Source organism: Felis catus, chromosome B1, assembly GCF_018350175.1.
Source record: "Felis catus isolate Fca126 chromosome B1, F.catus_Fca126_mat1.0, whole genome shotgun sequence".
In the NCBI taxonomy this organism is placed as follows: Eukaryota; Metazoa; Chordata; class Mammalia; order Carnivora; family Felidae; genus Felis; species Felis catus.
In genome coordinates, this window is record NC_058371.1 from 69,101,317 (window position 1) to 69,123,072 (window position 21,756).

The window sequence follows — 21,756 nt, forward strand, 5'->3', positions numbered from 1 at the left end:
TGCTTGTTAGAAAAGGCTAGATCCTGGGGTGCCTGGGTGGCCCAGTTGGTTAAGCTTCCAACTTCAGCTCAGGTCATGATCTTGTAGTTCGTGAGTTTGAGCCCCACATTGGGTTCTCTGCTGTCAGCCTGTCAATGCAGAGCCCATTTCGGATCCTCTGTCCCCTCTCTCTGTCCCTCCCCCACTCATTCTCTCTCTTTCTCTCTCAAAAATAAATAAACATTAAAAAAAAAAAAAAAGGCTAGATCCTATATCCCCCAGAGCTGAGGCTTTGCACACTCTATGATCAGTGGACTTGGTATTTGCAGGGGGGTTTGTGCTAGTCTTCTGGGGGAGAGGCCTGCTGAACTGGTTCTCAGGCAGACTTGCCTTTGTAAAGATGACCCTGCAGGACATATTGGGATGAGGCTTAGTGTAAGCTGGGGGTGCTGTGTTGCTCACAGAAGTGCTGATGGGCAGAGGGAAAATGGCATCCCCCACTCTGTCATCTCTAGAGAGGGGAGTTCATGCCTGTTGCTGTTCAGGAAACCTTTACAGAAGAGCAAACAGTCTCCTCTCTTGTGTCTCAGGCTTCTTCCATCAGAAACCCTGCGTTCATCCTCTCTGTTTCCAAGCCGTCTATTCTTCTGGCAGCACAGTACTCCTGTGTTTTATGTCAGGCATGTGAGTGAGTTTCAAAGCTCCAAGTTCAGGGACGCAGTATAGCACAGACCCACGCTGATCCTCTGGAGGAGGGTCTTGCCACACTGTGGCTGGGGCTGGTTTTTCCCAGAAAAGCAGATGCACGACCATGGGGGCTAGGAGTTTATGACAAAGCACACCCAAAAGCTGGCTTCTAGGTTAGCTACCTTCTGTAGGTGCCTCTGCTGCTATGCTAATTAATGGGAATATTCAATGATGCCCACCTTCTCTTTTGTCACCTGAGAGGCAGTGCTGCCTCTCCCAAATGCACTCCAAGCAGAACTATTTCTCCCTGTGTGACCTAGGGGATCCTCAGAGCATGCTGTCTGCTCCTGGGCCTCTGCCCTCTTTCCCCACAGGAGCACTACTAAACCCACTAGGAATGACCGTGGTGATTTCACAGACTTCTAAAACTTTAGACTTTGAGCTCCACTGCTTATAAAAACTTGTGATTGTCAGCCCCTCTCCTTTTCTGAGTCAATGGTTTTGCGGAAGAGTTTTTCTTGTGCGATCCCATGTTCACTGCTTTCATGCTCTCTCTCTCTCTCTCTCTCTCTCTCTCTCTCTCTCTCTTTCTCCTCTCTCCATGATCAGGGCTCCTACCCCTCTGCAGTCCTTGCAATTTTTTTCTCCCCCAAATCAACTCTCTGCAGCAACTAACTTCCATGATGCGGCTGTTTTTCTCCCTCTACTTGTGCAGTTTTGCTGTCTCAGTCCTCAGTTCGATTTCTTGGGTGCTCAGAATGATTTGATATTTATCTGGCTGTGTTCGAGGGATGAGGCAAGCAGAGGGTCTTCCTACTGCTCCACCATTTAACTCCTCCCCTTGAATTTTCTATTAGTGAAACTTTAATGCACAGTAAGGCACTCACTTATCAAACAGGCTCAGAAGTCAGACTTTTTAACATTTCCTGCTATAATGGAAATATAGGTGTTTAGGATAGTGCTGGCAAAAGTACAAAATGTGACACCTTTAAGGCCCCAAATCATATTCCATGTTAATCATAAATCTGCTAAGCAAGTCAGCTCCAATTTCATTAATTTGACACTCCAAGTCTTGCTTTAAAAAGTGTTTGAAGAAACTTATAAGAAGTATTTATGACAAAAGAAAAAAAAGGAATAAAAATAAAGACTAGAAGAATATAAATTAGACTAGCATGTCAAGACAAGAATGTAGTTTTATATAATTAACTAGATTGGCCTGTGTTAATTGGAGGTCAAAGGAAACAGAGACCAGAGCACAAGAAATTGCATCAACTGCATCCTTGTAAAGCTTTGCATTTCTGCGTGCACTGGCCCCAGATTGTAGGGAATGACAAGGTAAGGCTTTGAGCCTGACTTCCTGTTCTGAGTATAGGCCATCGTTGTCCTTGAGGGTACTCTGAAGTTTATATATATATATATATATATATATATATATATATATATATATATATATATATATATATTTATAAATATTAGGAGCAATAAGGAAGAAACCAATACGAACAAATTCTTAGTTAATTAGAAATTTTGACTAAAAAAGATCCTCTATTTCTGCAACATGCAAGAAAACCTAACTTTGTACGATGTTACACAATAAGTTATGTTAAACTATAAGTTTATTGTGCATATAACAATTTCACAGAACATGTTATGGTTCCAATCACATAATAGGGGATGCATCTTCCTCACTAATACACAGAGAAACTTTAGCATGTATTATTTGTTTCTAACTATTTTAATAATCTGCTAAGCAATAGACTGTATTGTGTGGAGGTTGAGCAAAGCTTATCTCTAATAACCAGGTAGAATTTTTTTTTTTTTGTAATTAGGCTATTTTGATCTATTAGGTATAGCAAATTGGCTAACTGAGAATTAATTTGGGGCTCTTGGCTGCCTTAGTCAGTAGAGCATATGACTCTTGATCTTGGGGTTGTGGGTATAAGGTTGGGTGTAGAGATTACTTAAAAATAAAATCTTAAAAAAATTTATGAAAATGTTTATTATGGAAAAATGCTAAAGTACCATTACATAAACCTGAATTTTGATATTTAAATTTGAAGTCCTAATTCCTTTTAAACATGTGGACATAAGGTGGTGCTACAGATCAGAAAAATTCTTCATACTCCAAAAATCAGGAAATAAAATACAGAAGCATCCTCTTGAAGATTTTATATAATGCCTAATTTTGAAAAGCTCTTCTCTGCTGATTGCTGAACATCCAGAATAAAGTTTTGAAAGTAATTTTTATTGAAATTTTTATTTTTAAATATGAAACATACTTTTTTTTTCAGATTATCTGGGTTTTGAGTACATTTCATTTAATGAAGTAGATTAATATTTCTTCTGATTTTGCTTTCTATTTTTTAATCTTAATTTTTTAAATGTTTATTTATTTATTTTTGAGAGAGAGTGTATATGGTGGGAGAAAGGCAGAGAGAGAGAATCTCAAGCAGGCTCTGCACTGTCAGCACAGAGCCTGATGTGGGGCTCAAACTCATGAACCCTGAGATCATGACCTGAGCTGAAATCATGAGTCAGACACTTACCCGATTGAACCACCCACATGCCTCATATTTGTTATCTTAAAGAAGAATATACAGATATACATCTATGTGTGAAGTTTATTCAGTATGAAACCAGAATCAAAAGCAACATAGGTATGAAAATGAAATGAAGAATTCTGAGATCTTTTCTAGATAGCGTGATTCATGAACAAGATATTTAAACCCAGCAGTTCAAGTATGATATGATTTAGTCACAAAGTTGGCCTAGATATTAGGTAAACATACCCCGGACCATTATGGATTTTTGGAGTATGTATGAAAATGCTAAACTGATGGCAATCTAGCATGTCAGATACTACTTGAGGCCAAAAGAAAACTCAACCTACATGGCAGATGTGAAAATGGAATCAAGTCCCCCAGACAACATGCTCTGGGGTATCAAACCACCATGACTTGCTCTCTTAGTTGGAGACTGAATTTGCAAACATATGCAAGAAAGTTCTTCACAGTCTAGTGTGTGGCAGGAGAAGTCATAGCTCATATGCTCTAGTTTCTTTGGGAATAAGTATCTGAGGTTTTTCTAGAATGGCCTCTAGAACCTCTAAAAAAAAAAGTTACCTGGTAGTCTTGAGCTAACAGCTAAATAATTTCCTGAAGAGGAATTAGACTTAAGCACCGGAACAGTGTTGGGTCTCCGCAGATGTAAGAAGAAACAGACATGCCAAGACAATGTTAGTGAATTAAATACTGGGGATTAAACTTTTTCTTACAGCTTCTGAAGGTGATGGTACTTCTTGAAGCCATCAGGAGGAAGCTTTCTTATTAAGTTCCGCTGAAGTGACCTGAAATAAATGTAAATTTATTAAAGTTTCTTAAAGTTTTCTTCATTACTTTTAAACTACAAATAATACAATAAATTTAAAATAAAATAATTATAAGCTTTATTTACTTTGGTACCAGGTTTCAGGAAACATTTTATTTCATGATGTTAACGTTCATATCCATAGTACCATTTGAATTGGATCTAACTGTTAATTTTGTGTTACTAAAGATATTTATCTTTTCTTAAATTTAGGTTACAACATTGTAATTCTGGCAAAACACAAAAATAATTAAACTGGGAAAATAATTTTCAGTTACATTTTCCCTTTCTCTTTTTATTTAATAAACATTAGGTTTATAATCTCAATTTTGAAGTGACAATAAAAGTAGTGTTTTCTGCAAAGCACATTCAAGTACGTAAGTAATTTTATATTCTTCAATATTTCATTGCTCACATCCCACTTTATTTTTTGCTTTTTTGTGTTGTGTTGTTTTATTTCTACTTCCTTTTAAAATTAGTTATGAAGGAAACTGTCAGTTGGGAAGTACAATTGAGCCGTCTTTATTCAATAAGTGATTTTATTTGTTTCTAGTAAATTGTATAGAAAGTTTTCCCCTTGTATCACAATTTGATATGCAGCTTGACACAAATCAGGTCCACATAATTGTGGCTGTATTGGGATGGACCTAAACCTTTAATCTGTTAAGGAAAAGCAATGTAAGGTAGTAGGAACAAAATTAAAGAAGCAAAAAAGCAAACCAAACAGGGCAAAACGCAAATCATTACAGCTGGAGTCCCTTGCATGAATCATGAATCATACGTAATCATTCCTTGTCAGTGTCTTTAACTGTGAAAGCGTGGATTTGGACTAGATGAACTGTAATAATATGATGCAATTATTATTACTATCTTTATATAATACAATGGAACAGACGATTGTCTGGAGGTTAACCACTGTGGGATAAACCCTTGGAGATACTTGATCCACATAAAGGACTCGGGTTATAACAGTGTTGTATAGTAGGCACTACTATGTTAGTTGTTATGTTGGTTTTGGACCAGTGTTGCTTAAACTTGGTAATGAAATCTTCTTAAATAAAAATAGTTTCTCAGATTCCCCAGGACACATTTTTGGAATCTAATTTGAGAAATGCTATTCTAGAGTTTAGGAATGCAAGTATTTTCTTTTTTTAAATTTTTTTTTTTCAACGTTTATTTATTTTTGGGACAGAGAGAGACAGAGCATGAACGGGGGAGGGGCAGAGAGAGAGAGAGACACAGAATCGGAAACAGGCTCCAGGCTCTGAGCCATCAGGCCAGAGCCTGACGTGGGGCTCGAACCCACGGACCGCGAGATCGTGACCTGGCTGAAGTCGGACGCTTAACCCACTGCGCCACCCAGGCGCCCCGTGGAATGCAAGTATTTTCAATGGAGGTATTATTGCCCCAAGGTGTGAAAATTGGTTCTAAAGGAATGAAAAAAAAATTTAAAAAGTCTTACCTTTTTAAATGGATGAAGAACAGGTATACATAAACAGATATATAGTATTAAAATTTCACAGGAGGGGACAAACAGAAAAACAATGTCTAAAAAGGCTTGGGGGGGGCAGTAATGAAAAGAAAAAAAAAATTAAGACACACTGTTCTAGAATATAAACACCAGTCACTTAGTAATTTTTTAATGAATGAGTGCCAAAGGTTGATTAACTATTAATCCTCTCTTGAAATCATTCTTAGCTGCCAGGCTATCACTAAATATTCTTTCATTTCTTATGTTAGCTAATTGAGAATCCCCTTCCTACTAATCATTCTCCCTTGGCTTGGGTCTTCAATTCTGCTTTACATCCTGTTTCAGTGTTTGTGTTGTATACAAATAAACTGTTGAATATTTGGGTTTGATTTAAAAATATTGACAAAATCTTAGTGTGCTTTCAAAAATGTGCTCATTCACTCATGCATTCATTCATTTTCTTAACAAACATGTTAAATGCCTTCCATTTGCACTTTGGAAAATAACCAGTAATATCCCTGCTCTTCAGAGCTTATATTCTATTGGGGTGAAAAAGAACATATTTTATCTATAAATAGAGATTTTTCTTTGGAAAGTAACTTCAGTTTTATAGCCCAAGGCTAAAAAGGCAATCAGCTTGTTTTATTTTTATTATATATATTTTCTTATAAATTCAATTCAAAAACAGTGTTAAGAGCTTACTATACTCTATTGGGAACTTTGGAGGATATATAGAAAAACCATTTTGTAGGCCCCCATGGAGCTTATGGCATTTCCCTTTCTCTGATAGAGATTAGAATCCCAACCACTGTAGTACAAGGAAGAAATTTGATGTGCTTAAAGGAGACACAGGTGAGGTTCAATGAAAGAATAAAAGAGGAAAAGCTAATTCACCTGAGTGGGAAGGTTACTCTAGAGGAAAGGAAAGCTCATTTAAGGACTCCTAACTATGGTTTCTTAGGAAGTTGGTGTTGTTAAGAGTGCCTAGGATTTATAGGCTACTTCCTTCTAAGTGATGTCAAGTATTTTTACAAATAGCGTTCTTGATATTTTCATAATACCCTGTTGAAACGGAAAAAGGTAGGTGTTATTATTCTCACGGAATAGGACAAACTCCAAAGTTTTTAATATAATAAATTCTTGAGTTTTAAAATGTAATATTCCAAGTCTGACTCTTCACAAAGTGAAGTGTGTGTGTGAAAGAGAGAAGCTACTTAGTTTAATTACTATTGTCAAAGCTAGCTGCAGTTTTGATAAAGAAAGCTCTTACAATCGATTATGTGGTTTAGTGGTTAAATTCCAGCATCTTATCGTCAGCTCTTATGCAGTCAAAATTAATGTTTAGGAAGCTAGAACAATGCATAAATAATCATGTTTATCTGTTTGTCTCTTTTGGTCATTAGCATTTATGTGAAATGTCTTAAAAATCCCAACTTCAATAAATATATATACATTTTTAAATGCTTATTTATTTTTGAGAGGAAGAGAGAAGAGTGAGAGCGGGGGAGGGGCAGAGAGAGAGGGAGACTCGGAATCTGAAGCAGCCCAGAGCCTGACACAGGGCTCGAACTCACAAACCCAAGAGATCATGATCTGAGCCGAACTTGGAAGCTTAACTGAGCCCCCCAGGTACCCCCCCCCAACTTTAATAAATATTATCTGAATTATTGGTTTCTTTAAAACTTATATATGATTTAGTCCATTTCTGACATTTCCCTATGAGAGTTCCAATTCAAAATATGGAATGAACTCAGTAATAAAATTTGATATTTACTCTTTTAATGTATTTGTTGTAAAGCCTAGTGTTCCTTTTCTCTATGGAATTGAATAAAGACTGGGGTGAGTATGATGCTGAGTCAGCTTTCTGCAGAAAAAAGTAGAAATGAGGAACTTGAATCAAGCTGCTCAATCCAAAGCACAAGAAAATGCATTTTTTTTTTAACAAAACAGAAAAGAAAGTGTTACAGACATAAACTCCTGAGCTTTATTTCTACATCTCCAAATGCCTGTTGAAAATTTCTGCTGAGTGACCTGTTAACCTCAAGTTGAAAAATCCATCTAAAATTGGAGTCCTAATCTTAGCCACTTACTGTCACCAAGTGTCCCCATTCTTGGATCACTCTATTTACTCAGGAGGGAAACTCTGAAATCATCTTGGACTCTTCCTTCTCTCTCCTTTTCCTGTAGTCAGTCATTCACAAGGAGCTGATCCCAGTTTTTTTTTTCTCTGTACCAAGGGTTAAAAACTGGTGGCCCACAGGACTGCACACACCTCTTTATGAACGTTTGTGTGAATGGATGTGTGAATGTATGCATTGAGCCAAAACAGTTTTTTATTTAAATTTGGATCAGAATGCCTTTAGGTATTCTTTAGGGGTACACACTGTCTGGTTAGTCATTGCCTATCTTCTTCCATTCCTCCAGTTCTGTCCATCTCTTCCTTTCTTATGCAAAGTTTAGTTAAGTTGCAGAAGAACAGATTCAAATCTTACTTGTAGGAAAGTGAAAAATGGGACTGGCAGCATCAGGGTATTCTTTGATTTTCTGCTAATTTGATACAAGCAGTGGGGGTGATCAATGTTTTTCCTTGAAAATAGAATGCAATCATCATCAATTTTTATACCGAACAGGTCCAGTCATGACTTAAAGCATGGCAACTCTCCATGGAATCTCAGATTGTTATTTAATTCTAGCAAAATACTAAGACTAATTATCGAGAAAGAGCGAGGTGAGTTGGGGATAGGGTAGAATGCTTGCCTTAGTTCAGGTGGGATTATCACCTACCTTGGAAAATAAGTCTTTGTGGTTTCACCCGTTTGATATTCTTAGCTTATTACCAAGTTGAATAAACTCCTCAGGTCACTATCAATTGAGTAAACCCTCCCAGATTCTGTTAATTTGATGGCACCACTATCCACAGGAACTCTGAACTCTAGCTCTCCCCACCTCTTATACTTCAAGCATATGAGTTGCTGTGTTATGTGGTTTGGGTTGACAAAGGCAGGACTTACCTGTATTTTTAAATTTAAGAATTACTCCGATTTTGTCTTCATATACTCAAAAGTCAGAACCATAAGGCACTAAAACACTTGGGTGAGACAAAAAACTCAGCAAAAATATTGGATGAAAATATCTATCCTCCACTGATTGCTTTTGAAAAGTTTCAGCCAAATGTGTGTGACTGTGTTCCTAAAGTTTGTTGAATTGGAATTATTACTGGATCAACAAACCACTTATTGTGAAGATAATTTTCTTTTATATATATAAGCTTGAGTTACTTGGGAAAAAAACAATAGCAACCTCTCTCAGTCAGATGTGATTCAGAAGAGTTAGATTTTAAATGTGAAGTTCTAGGAATATTTTATACAGTTTTTGTCCCTTCTTTTCTTTTCTTTTTCTTTTTTTCTTTTTTTGCTTGTTTGTAGATAGGAATGTTTCTAACAAAGTCTAAAAGAACTCTTTCAATAAATGTCCATTCTTGTAATAAGAAAATTCTATATCATAGTTTAACTGGCAGTCTTTTCTCTTTACTTGCACATAAATGATGACATTTTTTGTTTAGGTAAAACGTGGAGACACTAAATACTTGATAGGATTATTATCAGGGACCAAAGAAATTAATATATAGATGAATTTAGAGTAGGGCCTAGCATTTACTAAATGTAAAATAAATATCAGCAATCATTATAATTGATGGAGAACAATGAGATCATCTTTGAATAAAAATGCATTCATAATGACAAGGCCTTAAGTATGATACAATTTTCCAGGTGCTATTCTGGCTGTCAGGTTGAAGCCATTCTTTTCTACTTACATTTTAGTCACATTTGAAGAAACTGATGGAACAGCTCGTAAATTGGTCTCATCACAGTCAACCTCTAAACCTCGGCAAAGACATGGCACGGGCACAGAACCGACCACTGAACAAGGAGGAAGTAGTAAGGAATGGGGATAGTGAGGGACCAGGAAGAGGAGGGTAATGAAAAGAAAGAAATGAGAAACTATGAGAAAATTATTCAGTACAAAAGTATGTCCTGTTTTACCTAAGCAATTTGGGCACTGCTTTAAATTAAGTTTACAAAGTTTGCTTTTAATTGAATGTTAAAATGATGCTAGAACACTAAGATGAGAAAACATACAATTTACGAACCCACGCATTTTTTGTTTCTTTAAATAGCAGACTACTCTTCTCCATTTGCTGCAAAAATGAATGAAGTCATCTGCTTTTACTCATACAAGGAGAGTGGTTATGTCCAGGGGTCACATGACTGACAGTGTGTGATGGGCTTTAATGTCCATGTTAAAGCTGCTACTTAAGAATAAAGTATTGGGGCGCCTGGGTGGCGCAGTCGGTTAAGCGTCCGACTTCAGCCAGGTCACGATCTCGCGGTCCGGGAGTTCGAGCCCCGCGTCAGGCTCTGGGCTGATGATGGCTCAGAGCCTGGAGCCTGTTTCGATTCTGTGTCTCCCTCTCTCCCCGCCCCTCCCCCGTTCATGCTTTGTCTCTCTCTGTCCCAAAAATAAATAAACGTTGAAAAAAAAATTAAAAAAAAAAAAAAGAATAAAGTACTTATCGGGGTGCCTGGGTGGAAGCTCAGTAAAAGTGAGCCTCGACTTCGACTCAGGTCATGATCTCACCATTCATGAGTTTGAGCCCCCAACTGGGCTTGCTGCTGTCAGTGCAGAGCCTGTTTCAGATCCTCTGTCCCTCTCTCTTTCTGCCCCTCTCACTCATGCTTGCTCTCTCTCTCTCTCAAAAGTAAATAAAACATTAAAAAATAAAGTATTTATTAATAGCATAATCTAACCCTTAATGGAAGACTAAGTCATTTTTAACTAGCGAGAAAGAGGAGAACTAAACATGAATTATAGTGTTGGTAGAATTCTTTTTTTTTTTTCTGGAAAATTCAGGAGTTCTTTAAAGGATTTTTTATGATCTTCTTTTGGATTGGATTACATAGGGATGTAAGGATGTCAAAAATGTCATTTATGGGAGTGAATTTTTTAAAAAAATGTTTTATTTATTTTTGAGAGAGAGAGCGCACAAGTGGAGGAGGGGCAGAGAGAGAAGGGAACAGAGGACCCAAAGTGGGCTGCATGCTGACATCAGCAAGCCTGTTGTGGGGTTTGAACCCACCAACCGTGAAATCATAACCTGAGCCAAAGTTAGACATTGAGCCTACTGAGCCACCCAGGCCCCCTGGGAGTGAACTTTTTTAATGCATAGCCAGCCATTCTATTCTCACTGCTGCCATTGGGAAGAGGAAGAGTTGAATGTATCCCTTTGGCCATCTTGTGGGGCTGTAGTGATGGTCTTAAAGATGTGACCTCATAGTTCTAATGTCTGTTAGACTTTCAATGATGTGTTCATATAGCTCAATAGTACAATAGGAATGGTTGATTAATGAGAACAATGAGGAGTGTTTTCCCTCTACGTTTACTTTGAAACCCTAACCTGTATGGTAGAGGTACAGACTCTTATGTCCAGGGGACTGGCAAAATAGGTGTAGGCATTGTCCAGATGTCCCAGTGGAACAGCTTCTCCTAACTGTTGCCATATTAGGATAAGAACATGTGTAGCCAAGTCAACCAACTTTCTCAAAGAAGCCAGAAATACAATGTCATACATAGGTACTTATGTACCTATTTTAAAAAATGATAATAGCCAACTTAAAATATTTTAAAACATCACAGAACAAAGAAAACTTTCTATGAGAATTTTCTGCTTGTAGGCTTCCAGTTTTTTACCTTTACTGTAAAGCCTCCAGAGAGCAGAAAAGTGTCTTAATGCAAACTAGAGATTTCCATGACAAAGTGGTGGATGATTTTGACCTACTAAACTTCCCTTTGCTCAGCTATGGGATGACAGGTGTTCTACCTCTCCTCCCAAATAACTCTGCAGACTATTTTGTAGGATTACAAGAGATCAAAATCATAACTTAGGTTTTGTGTTTTTTGTAAACAGTCTCCACCAAGAACTTTTAAACAGTTTTATGGTTGTAAGTAACCATTTTGGCTATGGATCTCTGAAAGTGGATTCTGTCTCCAAGTTACAGCCATGTCTAACGTGAGTGTTGTGGGGAAGGAAGGGTGTGGGTTGGGAAAGAAGATGAAGGTTCTGAGAGTGAGACTAGGAAGGGTTAAAATGGAGGGAGTGAAATTAGCATTACTTCCAGTGTGTTTTTCTCTTTATATTGACAGAGTTAAAATAATTCATATACATTGATTACAGGGTTACCTGTAATAGGGAAAAATGAAAAAAAAAAAAAAATAACACCAAAATATCCAACAATCAAAGAATGAGTAAGCAAATTATGACACTTAAAAAATATAGTATATTCAAAAAGAGCTTATAATAGCATGGATACCTGATTATGTCAAAATGCTAAGTGAAAATATGATACAAATGGTTTATACAGGATATTTCCACAATGTTAAAATAAAAAAGATAAGTAATGCACCAGCAAGTTAGTGCTGGTAGCCTCTGAGTCTATAGACTCAGGAAAGGCTATACAATAAAACAAAAAAATAAAATCCATGTTTTGAGATAACATGGCATAATTCATTAGTTTTTTTTTGTTTTTTGTTTTTATTCTATTAGCAGTTAAATTATACCTGTTACCTTTTTCATTCTCAAAAAGTTTTAGCTTTTCAACGATCGAGTAATTTGGTTTCTGTACAAGGAGAAAATGTTAGACTGAGACAGATTGCTTGTAATCTGTGGATTGGCAGGATAGAAGTATGGTCCTTAAATTGGGGACTGTTAGTAGTAGTTTTTTATTATTCTCATATGAATGCTGAAGACAAAAAAAATATTAAACCTTAAGAAAAAAACTATACTTTACAACTTGTAATAGAACATAAAGGAAATAATATAGTAAAGGATTCTCTCCACTCCCACCCCCAACTACTTAACCAAGGTTTGGCAGAGCTAAGATCCAATTGTAACTCCCTGGCACAAATTTACATTTGCATAATTTATCAGAATAAACACAAATTATTTAAAAGGAAAAATTGACAAGATCTTCATGTTCTAAAATATTGCAGAGTCCGTCCTAAGGTCATACCCTCCCACAGCCCCTCCTGCGTGTTGGAAGTTTTCAGTATGCGACTAAACATAGCAGGTTATAGCTCTTGTATTAATAGCTCTTGTATTGATGAGAATTTTTTGTATTTCTAAAGTAGTTTAGATCCCAGAAGCTTTTTCACTTGCAAACATTAAAATCCAAACGGCTTCTCTGCCCTTCTGTTTCTACAGTTCCCTTTGTATCAGAGTCTATAGTGATTGTGAAAAAGGGACATACAATAGCAACCCTGACTGACAGACACTAATTTTGTTCACAACAGTATCTGGCATAATGTATTGTTTTTTTTTACTTGGGATCCCTGAGTCACTTTTGAATAGAATTCTCAAATTAAGGCTACATGTCTGATAGAGTTTGCAGTTAGAAAACTATAAGTAACCTTTTAAAAAATATGTTGGATCCAACTTTTAAAAACATGATATCTTATTATGAACTCATGGAAAAGGAGACTCAATCCCTCTGATCACTTACGGCATTCAGATGTTTGTGTCTCAAAGTGATACAAGGAAGTCATTTTGTAGTAACTGGCAAAGTATTTGTCAAATTGTATAGGCCATCCATTGTTGTCTCCTAAAATAAAAATCAGAAAGCAGAAAATTCAAGAAAACAGAAATACTCTGGTGTGTTGGGAAAAATAGGTCCTCTCTTTAAAATAAACAGGTGATTGTCACAAGAGAGACAAGCATCATCTGGGAGCTTGTTGAGAAATGGAAATTTCTGGGCCCCCACCTAGAGGTCCTGATTTCACATGTCTGAGATGGGTCCCCACATTTCCACTATGGGCACTGTAGGTGATTCTTTGGCAAGTAGTGTTTGAACTACATTTTAAGAAACAGTGCTTTCTTAAGTACTGAAACACAGCATACTGTTCCTAGCATATTAATTATGATTCTCTCTTCTATCATTTAAACTGATAGTGGAGATGTATTAACATGGATAGATGATCATGACTGTTAAAGAAAAAAAGAACCTGACCAGCATGATCACGTTGCTTACTTTTTCCTTTCTCTCTCTCTTTCTTTCTTTCTTTCTTTCTTTCTTTCTTTCTTTCTTTCTTTCTTTCTTTCTTTCTTTCTTTTGTTCGTTCGTTCGTTCGTTCGTTCATTCGTTCGTTCGTTCGTTCGTTCGTTCTCTCTTTTAAAGGGCACCATGGTGTCATGGATGGTTTTAACAGGAATTATCTTCTGAGTGCTTACATATTTTCTCATTTATATTTTCTGATTTTGATATTAAGCTCTTGTATCATTTAAAAAACCATAAAAATTGGGGCGCCTGGGTGGCTCAGTTGGTAAAGCATCTGATTTTGGCCCAGGTCATGATCTCATGGTTCATGAGTTCAGAGCCCCGTGTCGTGCTCTGTGCTGACAGCTCAGAGCCTGGAGCCTGCTTCAGATTCTGTGCCTCCTTCTCTCTCTGCCCCTTCCCTGCTCATATTCTGTCTCTACCTCTCAAAAATAAATAAATAATAAACAAAATTAAAAAACATAAAAATTATAAAAGTCCTTCTTTGGGGAGAAAACCAAAGAAATAATTTTACCGTACAAAATTCCTTATGACCTTTTAGTTAATACTAAACATAAGAGACAAGGAAGCCAATCATGTGATAGAATGGACTTTGCATGGGGGTGTAGGAGCAACTTCTCTGGACATCTTTGCAGATGGTACAAGCCTTCCAGAGATTCTTTCCAGAGGTTTTAAAATTTTTTCAGAATGTTGCCAAGACTCTTTAAGGATGCATAAACATATGAGAAGATGATAAAACCTATAAAATTTTCTTGTTTTTTAAAAAAATTTTTAAAGTTTATTTATTTTGAAAGACAGAGCAGAAGAGGGGCAGAGAGAGAGGGAGACAGAGAATCCCAGGCAGGCTCTGCACTGTCAGCATGGAGCCTGATGCAGGGTCCAAACTCACAAACCATGAGATCATGACTTGAGCTGAAGCCAAGAATCGGAGGCTTAACTGACTAAGCCACCCAGCCACCCCAAAATTTTCCTGTTTTTATAAATTAGTATTAAGTCTAGCATAAATGCTATTTATACTTGTAAAATTAGTCTTGCTTTTAGAAATCCCACTAAAAGTGAAAAATTGAATACAAGTTTATTTAAACATTGTATTTAAAATATTCTTCCTTTAGCATGCCTCTTTAGTTTTAAAACTTGTCTATTACAGAAGATTTCAAAATAGAAGTAGCAAAATAATATAATGAGATCTCAGTTCAGAGGGAGATAAGTGATGGCCCTCAAGTTTACCAACCACACTCTTCAGCATGAGACCCCACATGGGTACCAGTAACTAGGTGGCCAGGAACAACATCCTAGAACAGAAAATACCATCCACTGAATACCCAGGTATCAGTTCAAGGTGCCTCCCCAGCCTCTGACAACATGAGGATGGTATCTTAGAGAAACAGGAAGAATGGGAGGAAATTGGAAAGACTGAGGTTATACAGCCAAATAGAGACTACAAGCTATTGAGTCTGTGGTAGATTTTGTGCAGTTTGTTTCTCCTTTGTTCTATACTGGGTTTAGAATGCTTTCTTGTTCTTTAGAAGTTGGTAGCTCAAATCTATGTTTTCCATACCTTTAGCAACTAGGGTTCTTGTTACAGATAAGTTCTTCCATTTGAATGCACGCATGTGAGATTGGAAGTTTATAGATACCAGTCTTGTGGGTATATAGTGGGAGTTGGGGAGTTGGGGCAGCTACTGCAACCAGTCTCAGGGTTCAGTTTCACAAGTAAAGAGATTATTAGCAGTACTAGTGACAGTGACAGAATGTCACCAGTACTTCTTGATCTTGGGCTTGCAATTATGGTGATTTGTTCTCCACTCCTGATTCTTGCTTCTATAGCCTTAACAGTGATTCTATAAACACCTTCTTCCTAGCATGAAATCTGCTTTTTCTTAAGCTCCCCCCAATGAGAGTGGTTTCTGTTTCTTCCTTCTAGAAGGGATTGCAGATAGTGATCTCAAGGATGGAAACATTAGATTGATGATTTGAACTGGTTGGTGTTGAAGATAATGGCAATACTGTTACTATTAGAAAATGGGACTCTCAAAGTTTATGTCACACTGTGACAAAGAAGTGACTTCAATGATCACTTATGTCTGCCTTATGATGTGCCTCTTAGAAGGCTACACTCTGGCACAGTAGTTGCTATGGTAAATCATTAGAATGAAAATGAGAAATTTCTAGAGTTGTGGAATAAGATAGCTATGGAGATGTCCTGGGGAGGTTAAAGCTAGAAAATGGTAAGCCCAGGGTTTAGGTTCAATCTTATCAGTATGAAAAAGTTCAGAGAACTACTGAGCTTCCATGATCACTCTAAGATAATCTTTTATCTCTTGTGATCTCAGGATTGATGTAACCTCAAATCTGATAGACTCTGATCCAGTGGATTACAAAGGTTACAGCATAAGCTGAATTCATGTTTTGCTATCTCTTTTAAGTGAACATTAAGACACAGATTTGGAAGGAGAGAAGCCCTGCAAATTATAACGGGACATTTGAGTACGTTGAGTTGAATTTAAATACTTTGAATCCCCGTCCCGTGGAACCTTTCCTGTCAGCAAAAACCTCTCCCTTCCCTGTCCCATAAGGTTGGTTGTAGTCTGTTGGAGACGTGCTAGTTACTTTACTTGAGGTAAATAACTTCTGAGGTCTCTTCAAAGGGCCCCACATTTTGAGTATTCTTTTCTGCTTCCCAGACTATTATAACTAGAGTCAGATCCTAACACACCCAAGAAGCCAAGCACAAGTTGGACTCAGAAAAAGAAGATCTACATACCAAAAGATTTTGCTATTTTAAATAGGCAGAAACTCAAGGGAATTGTTTGGGAACAATTTCTAAGTGTACTATACTAGGAGGAGGGACTATAACTTTGAGCACAGCTAATTAACACAGGTTTCTGGATTCAGTGTGCTGGCTCAAGCAGTAGTTTGCCAGATTGTTGACGGGAATCAAGACTCATTGTTGCCTTAGACTAAATAAAGTCAAGAGGCAAACACTTATGGGCATTGAGTCACCAAAGGGGTGGATTATGAGGGACATGGCCCATGTATTGTAGAGCTGAAAAGGACCTATGGTGGATACTGTAGATTGGCTTGCTCAACCTCTGTTCAACTCCCCCTTCATTGGTGTGTTCCTGGAAAGTAGAGACTGCAAAGCTCACAACATTTCACGTCTTCTTTACAGCCAGGATCATGTGCACTCACACATATTTTGGTTGATAGAAGAAAGGTAGAGATCATTTTCCTGCTGCTATGTCTGAAACAGAGACACTGTGTTAAGAGGCACTTATGGCAGCAGCATGACAATTCGAGTATTACCAGCTCTGTGGGTGTGAAGAGGCAGTTGTGTTAGTGGTAGGGACAGCAGGATCAGCAGTGATTGGGGTAGTCACTGTCTCAGTCTTTGGATTGCAGCTATGTTGATGTGTTCTTGGATTCAATGGCACCAATGGGAGCCTTGCTGACGCCCACTCTTCCAGCCTTACCGGGAATTTTGTATCTAAATTCTGTTTAACATACCTAGAATGGGTTCTGGTTTTTCCATTAAACCCTGATAGATACAGAGACCTTTTGAATTATTGGATTAAAATATGGTTTAAGTGTGGTTGGACATTTATAACATTTTGGGAGCCCAGGTGGAATCTCATGAGTGAGAACAAAGCAGTGCATTTTTTCTGAAACTATGAGCTTTGGTGTAGTTTAATTTTGTGGTCTCACTACAGAAATGATGACATTTTCCAGCATTTTTCTGCATCTCCAGTATGGGTTCTAGGGATAGGTTTAAGAGCCTTACAAAATGATCTATTCTTCTGGGCTCAGAATTACCTATTTGTTTCCTTGGCTGTCCGGTTTTGGTTTACAGCATTGGCTTTCCCCCTTTACTGGTTTGGCTGTGTTTGTTGATTTTTTGCAAAGGTTTTACTTTAAAAAAACTTGGTTCATATCTTTAGATATAAGAAAGGAGGATTCTGTGAGAGATTTTAATTCTCCCATTTTAACAGAGAAATTGAATATTAGCACTTAGCTCTGAGAGCACTTGTGTTTAGCAAATACCTACTACATTGTACTAGGTACTTTATTTTATCCTCATAATTCTATTTGGTCACTATTGTCACTTCATTTACAGATGGAAAAACTGCTTCTAAGATGTTTAAGTGAAACAGATTATCAAAATTTACTAAAGAGTTAAAATAATAAAATAATTAAAAATTTTTCTTTCCTAGGCCAAATAGATGATTTATCAATACATAGTCTACCTACAGAATTTCAGCTTTTGTGTGACATTGGCTTTAAATATTTAACCAATACTATTTATTGCTTATTTTTCTGTTGTCTATTTCATTTCCATTATTGAGGCTCTTATATCAGAATTGTGTGAATTATACAAAAATTCATTTATTAAATTTTTTTAACATTTACTTATTTTTGAGAGACAGAGTGTGAGAAGGGGTAGGGCAGAGAGAGAGGGAGACACAGAATCCGAAACAGCCTCCAGGCTCTGAGCTTACAGCACAGAGCCCAATGCGGGGCTCGAACTTACTAACCATGAGATGGTGACCTGAGCTGGAGTCAGATGCTTAATCAACTGAGCCACCCAGGCATCCCCAAAAATTCATTTAAATAACAACCAGAAGTAGTTATTAACTGGAATTTAAGCTCATCACTATTGCTACTTGAAAACATTGTAAATCATTAAAGTATTACTAAAACATTAATTTAAAAAATAAATTTTTTTATAGATTTATGCTATGATTTTTTATACATTTACATGTTATAAATAAGACATGTAAGATAAGTCATTTGGCTCTGGATATGTTGAGGCACTGATTATTTTTATAAACAAGCTTGTTGTGTATCTAGAGAGCAAAGGCAGAAGTGGTTTGCAAAGGTCTGAAGAATTTCTCCTTTCAGGCTGCCAGCGCCTTGTTGGCTTTGTAGGAGGAGGAGGAGGACACCCCCTGCCCCACGTTCATGTTCATGTTCATGTTCCTGACACATCCGTCCAGACCTCAGAAAACAGCAATGGAAATGAGGTGAGGTGACAGCATTCCAGAAACACAGGGCTGTTTCTATGGTTAGTGTTTCACTGCTGCTGGGAAATTTATGAGATCAGGGATGGGGTGAGTGCCAGTAGATGTTGATTTTCTTTCACTCTGGTTCTTTAGCAGGCCCTGTATGGAACTGAATTTTTACAACTGAACTATTTCAATTTGCCGCATTTTTTTTACCATTAACTGATAGTTCAGTGCTTAAAATCATGGGCTCGGCATCCTGTGCTAATACTTTGTCCCTCACCATTGCTCTCTATTTTAAGAGGTTCACTCTGTGGCCTTGGTTGCAATGATTTAGTCCAACAAATTGACATGTGTAGTTATTGATGCTGCTTCTCTTTTCATTTTCTTAATCCTACTCCTTTTTTCTCCTTTTCTACCTTATTGTACCTCAACACAACATACTCACTCACACTCACACACACACACACACACACGCACACACACACAGAGTCAAAAAAAAAAAAAAAAGGAAAGAGATGTGATATTAGTATAGATGTGGGTACTTTTAGAATGCAGAAAGAAGCAAGACAAACCTGCTTATACTTCCCTGGATAGAGCATATCTTTTTGGGGACCATCTCTTTTTAAACAGCAACATCTTCAAACACACAAGCTTTTTAGGAATTAGTTTTTACCTTTCTTTCTGCCTTCCCAAAGCATTTGCTTCTTCCCACTCATTACTTCCCCCCACCAGAAGGCAGGAATATAGAACATAGGAATTATAGCCAAAATTGCAAAGTTGGAAAGTTAGCATTTTTAAGAAAACAGCTTTTGGAATATGTGCTTCTATATTTTAAATCCTTCATTCTTAAGGATGTTTGGGGCAGTGAGCAGAATGGTTTTTCATACTTTGGTAATGATCCCACTAAAGTTTGGTTGTCTGGTTTTTTTGTGTGCATCATAAGGTCATATAATGAGCACTTTACTAGAAGACCATTGTGTTAGGGCGTATCATTTCCTTATGTATTGCTGAGTGAATAATAGTGTTGATTAACAATATAAATGTTTATTGAAAAAGAATTTTTTCTAGCTAGAAAATGATGGAATGATACTATTGTTAAAAATGAGACAGCAGACTCCAAATAATGTCACTTGTGCTAATCCCCAAATCAGCAAAGCAAGACTTAATACCTAACCTAATTGTAGTCTTAACTCCCCAGGAATGTGACCTTTAACCAGTCAATTTGAAATTTCCTGGTCAGCACTAGGAGATAATCCACTGATAAACCCCCTCTGTTTCTCTTAGTAGGGCAACCTTGCCTAAAACAATGCATTCTTGGTTAATTATTTCCTTTTTTTTCCCCCTCCTCTGTCTTTAGAAACTTTTCCTTTTCTGCAGCTCAAAGGAACTTCTTTCTACCTGCTATATTGGATGCTGCTTGGTTCACGAATCCTTACATAAAGCCAATTTGATCAGTTTATTCAGTTGAATATTTGTTATTTAACAATGTAAATAAAAATTAATGACACAGATGAAGAAAAATCTGGTGGTGTATGCCACATGAGCTCAGTACATATTTGCTAACTGAGTGAGTGAATGAATAAATGAATGAATGAGGCTCTACCCTCAAAGACTCCTCAGAGAAAACCCAGTCTCTCTTATTCTACAATAAAATTTGGGAACTGGAGCACTTATCAAAAACACAGTTTTCCAGGATCTTCTACTGTAGATTCTGATTTGTTTGGTTAGTATGGGGTCTAGGAATCCATAGTTTCCACTGGTGTCCCATGTGAGTCTTAGAACAGGTTTTGGGAGAACTGCGTTATGAAATTCACCCTAGTTAGCTGGAGCCCTTCTCCCACTGCAGTAGAGCACAGCTAATTTAGTCACACAAAAATCTTGTCCATCAGAAGAGGCATACTTCTTTTCTTTAGCAAAGTTGTTGATTGTTAATAATGAGTAGCTCAAACACTCCAATAAGATTGCAAGTGGTCCTTAATTTACATATGTATATATAGTTATTTATATAATTACTTATAATTTACTTAAATTGCTTATATCTTTCTTTTTATGCTTATTGTAATCTGCTTCATACTCTACTTATTTGTATATGCATTTTATCTCCTTATGGCAGTATAGTAGGAAATAATCTTATAAACCTATGCATTTTTTATATACTTCAGTGACTACAAAGCTACTTTAAATATATTTAAAATATGGCTCTTACTAGCTCCTCTAAAGTATATGAAGTATATGAAATACTAAAACATCATTTCACTTGCATCAAGTATTTGTTATAATTTAGTTTTTTTATTTTTATTTTTTAATTTTTTTTAACGTTTATTTATTTTTGAGACAGAGACACAGCATGAACGGGGGAGGGGCAGAGAGAGAGAGGGAGACACAGAATCAGAAGCAGGTTCCAGGCTCTGAGCCATCAGCCCAGAGCCCGACGTGGGGCTCGAACTCGGGACCGCGAGATCGTGACCTGGCTGAAGTCGGACGCTTAACCGACTGCACCACCCAGGCGCCCCATAATTTAGTTTTTTTAAAGATTTTATTTTTAAGTAATCTCTACACCCAAATGTAGGGCTTGAATTTACAACACTGAGTTTAAGAGTCACGCGCTCCACCGACCAAGCCTGCCAGGTACCCGTTATAATTTTAGTTTTATGGAAAAATGGATTACACAATGATTTGTATTCTGGACAATGTACCTGCCCCTCCTGTGCTCTCAGATTCTTCTGGCACTGGGGCAGAAATATAGGGGTGGGGGTGGTTCGACGGATGAGGTCTGGATGGGAATGGGAAAGGTCCAAGTTTCTTAAAATGCACTAATTTGTTATGGTGCTATATTGGGCTTTCCTCAAATAGTTTCCCAGGATCCTCCTCGAGGAGAGAGCTCTGTGGTGAAATACATTTGGAAATGCTGCATCCTATATCTCCACTTAGGATTAATAATGCATGCTAATATGATGAAAGAGAACACAGGCATTAAAGAAATATCTTTAGGGGCATCTGTGTGGCTCAGTCGGTTAAGTGTCTGACTTTTGATTTCAGCTCAGGTCATGATCTCATAGTTTATGAGTTCGAGCCCCTGTGGGGCTCTGTCCTGACTGCACCGAGCCTGCTTGGGATTTTCTCTTTCCCTCTATCTCTGCCT

At 37.3% G+C, this 21,756-nt stretch overlaps 1 protein-coding gene and 1 long non-coding RNA gene across 13 annotated transcripts in view; one reads left to right on the forward strand and one right to left on the reverse strand.

The window, feature by feature from the left end:
- Positions 1-21,756, reverse strand: part of RXFP1 (relaxin family peptide receptor 1) — a 135,650-nt gene that overhangs the window by 41,004 nt on the left and 72,890 nt on the right. For 9 of the 12 annotated variants that reach the window (XM_045055739.1, XM_045055736.1, XM_045055738.1 and 6 more), the window contains exons 3-5: positions 13,060-13,158; positions 9,318-9,504; positions 3,941-4,012 (exon numbers count right to left, since the gene is read on the reverse strand). In XM_045055739.1, the coding sequence (XP_044911674.1) occupies positions 3,941-4,012; positions 9,318-9,504; positions 13,060-13,158 (358 nt within the window). Of the gene's footprint in view, positions 1-3,940; positions 4,013-9,317; positions 9,505-13,059; positions 13,159-21,756 lie in introns of those variants that run through there. The other 3 variants (XM_045055737.1, XM_019828782.3, XM_019828784.3) reach the window with 2 other exon arrangements.
- The window catches only part of LOC123384896, a 28,643-nt gene continuing 13,959 nt past the window's right edge, over positions 7,073-21,756 (forward strand). The window contains exons 1-3 of the long non-coding RNA XR_006596621.1: positions 7,073-8,231; positions 9,325-9,441; positions 18,511-18,632. This is a non-coding gene — a long non-coding RNA (uncharacterized LOC123384896). The remainder of the gene's footprint in view (positions 8,232-9,324; positions 9,442-18,510; positions 18,633-21,756) is intronic.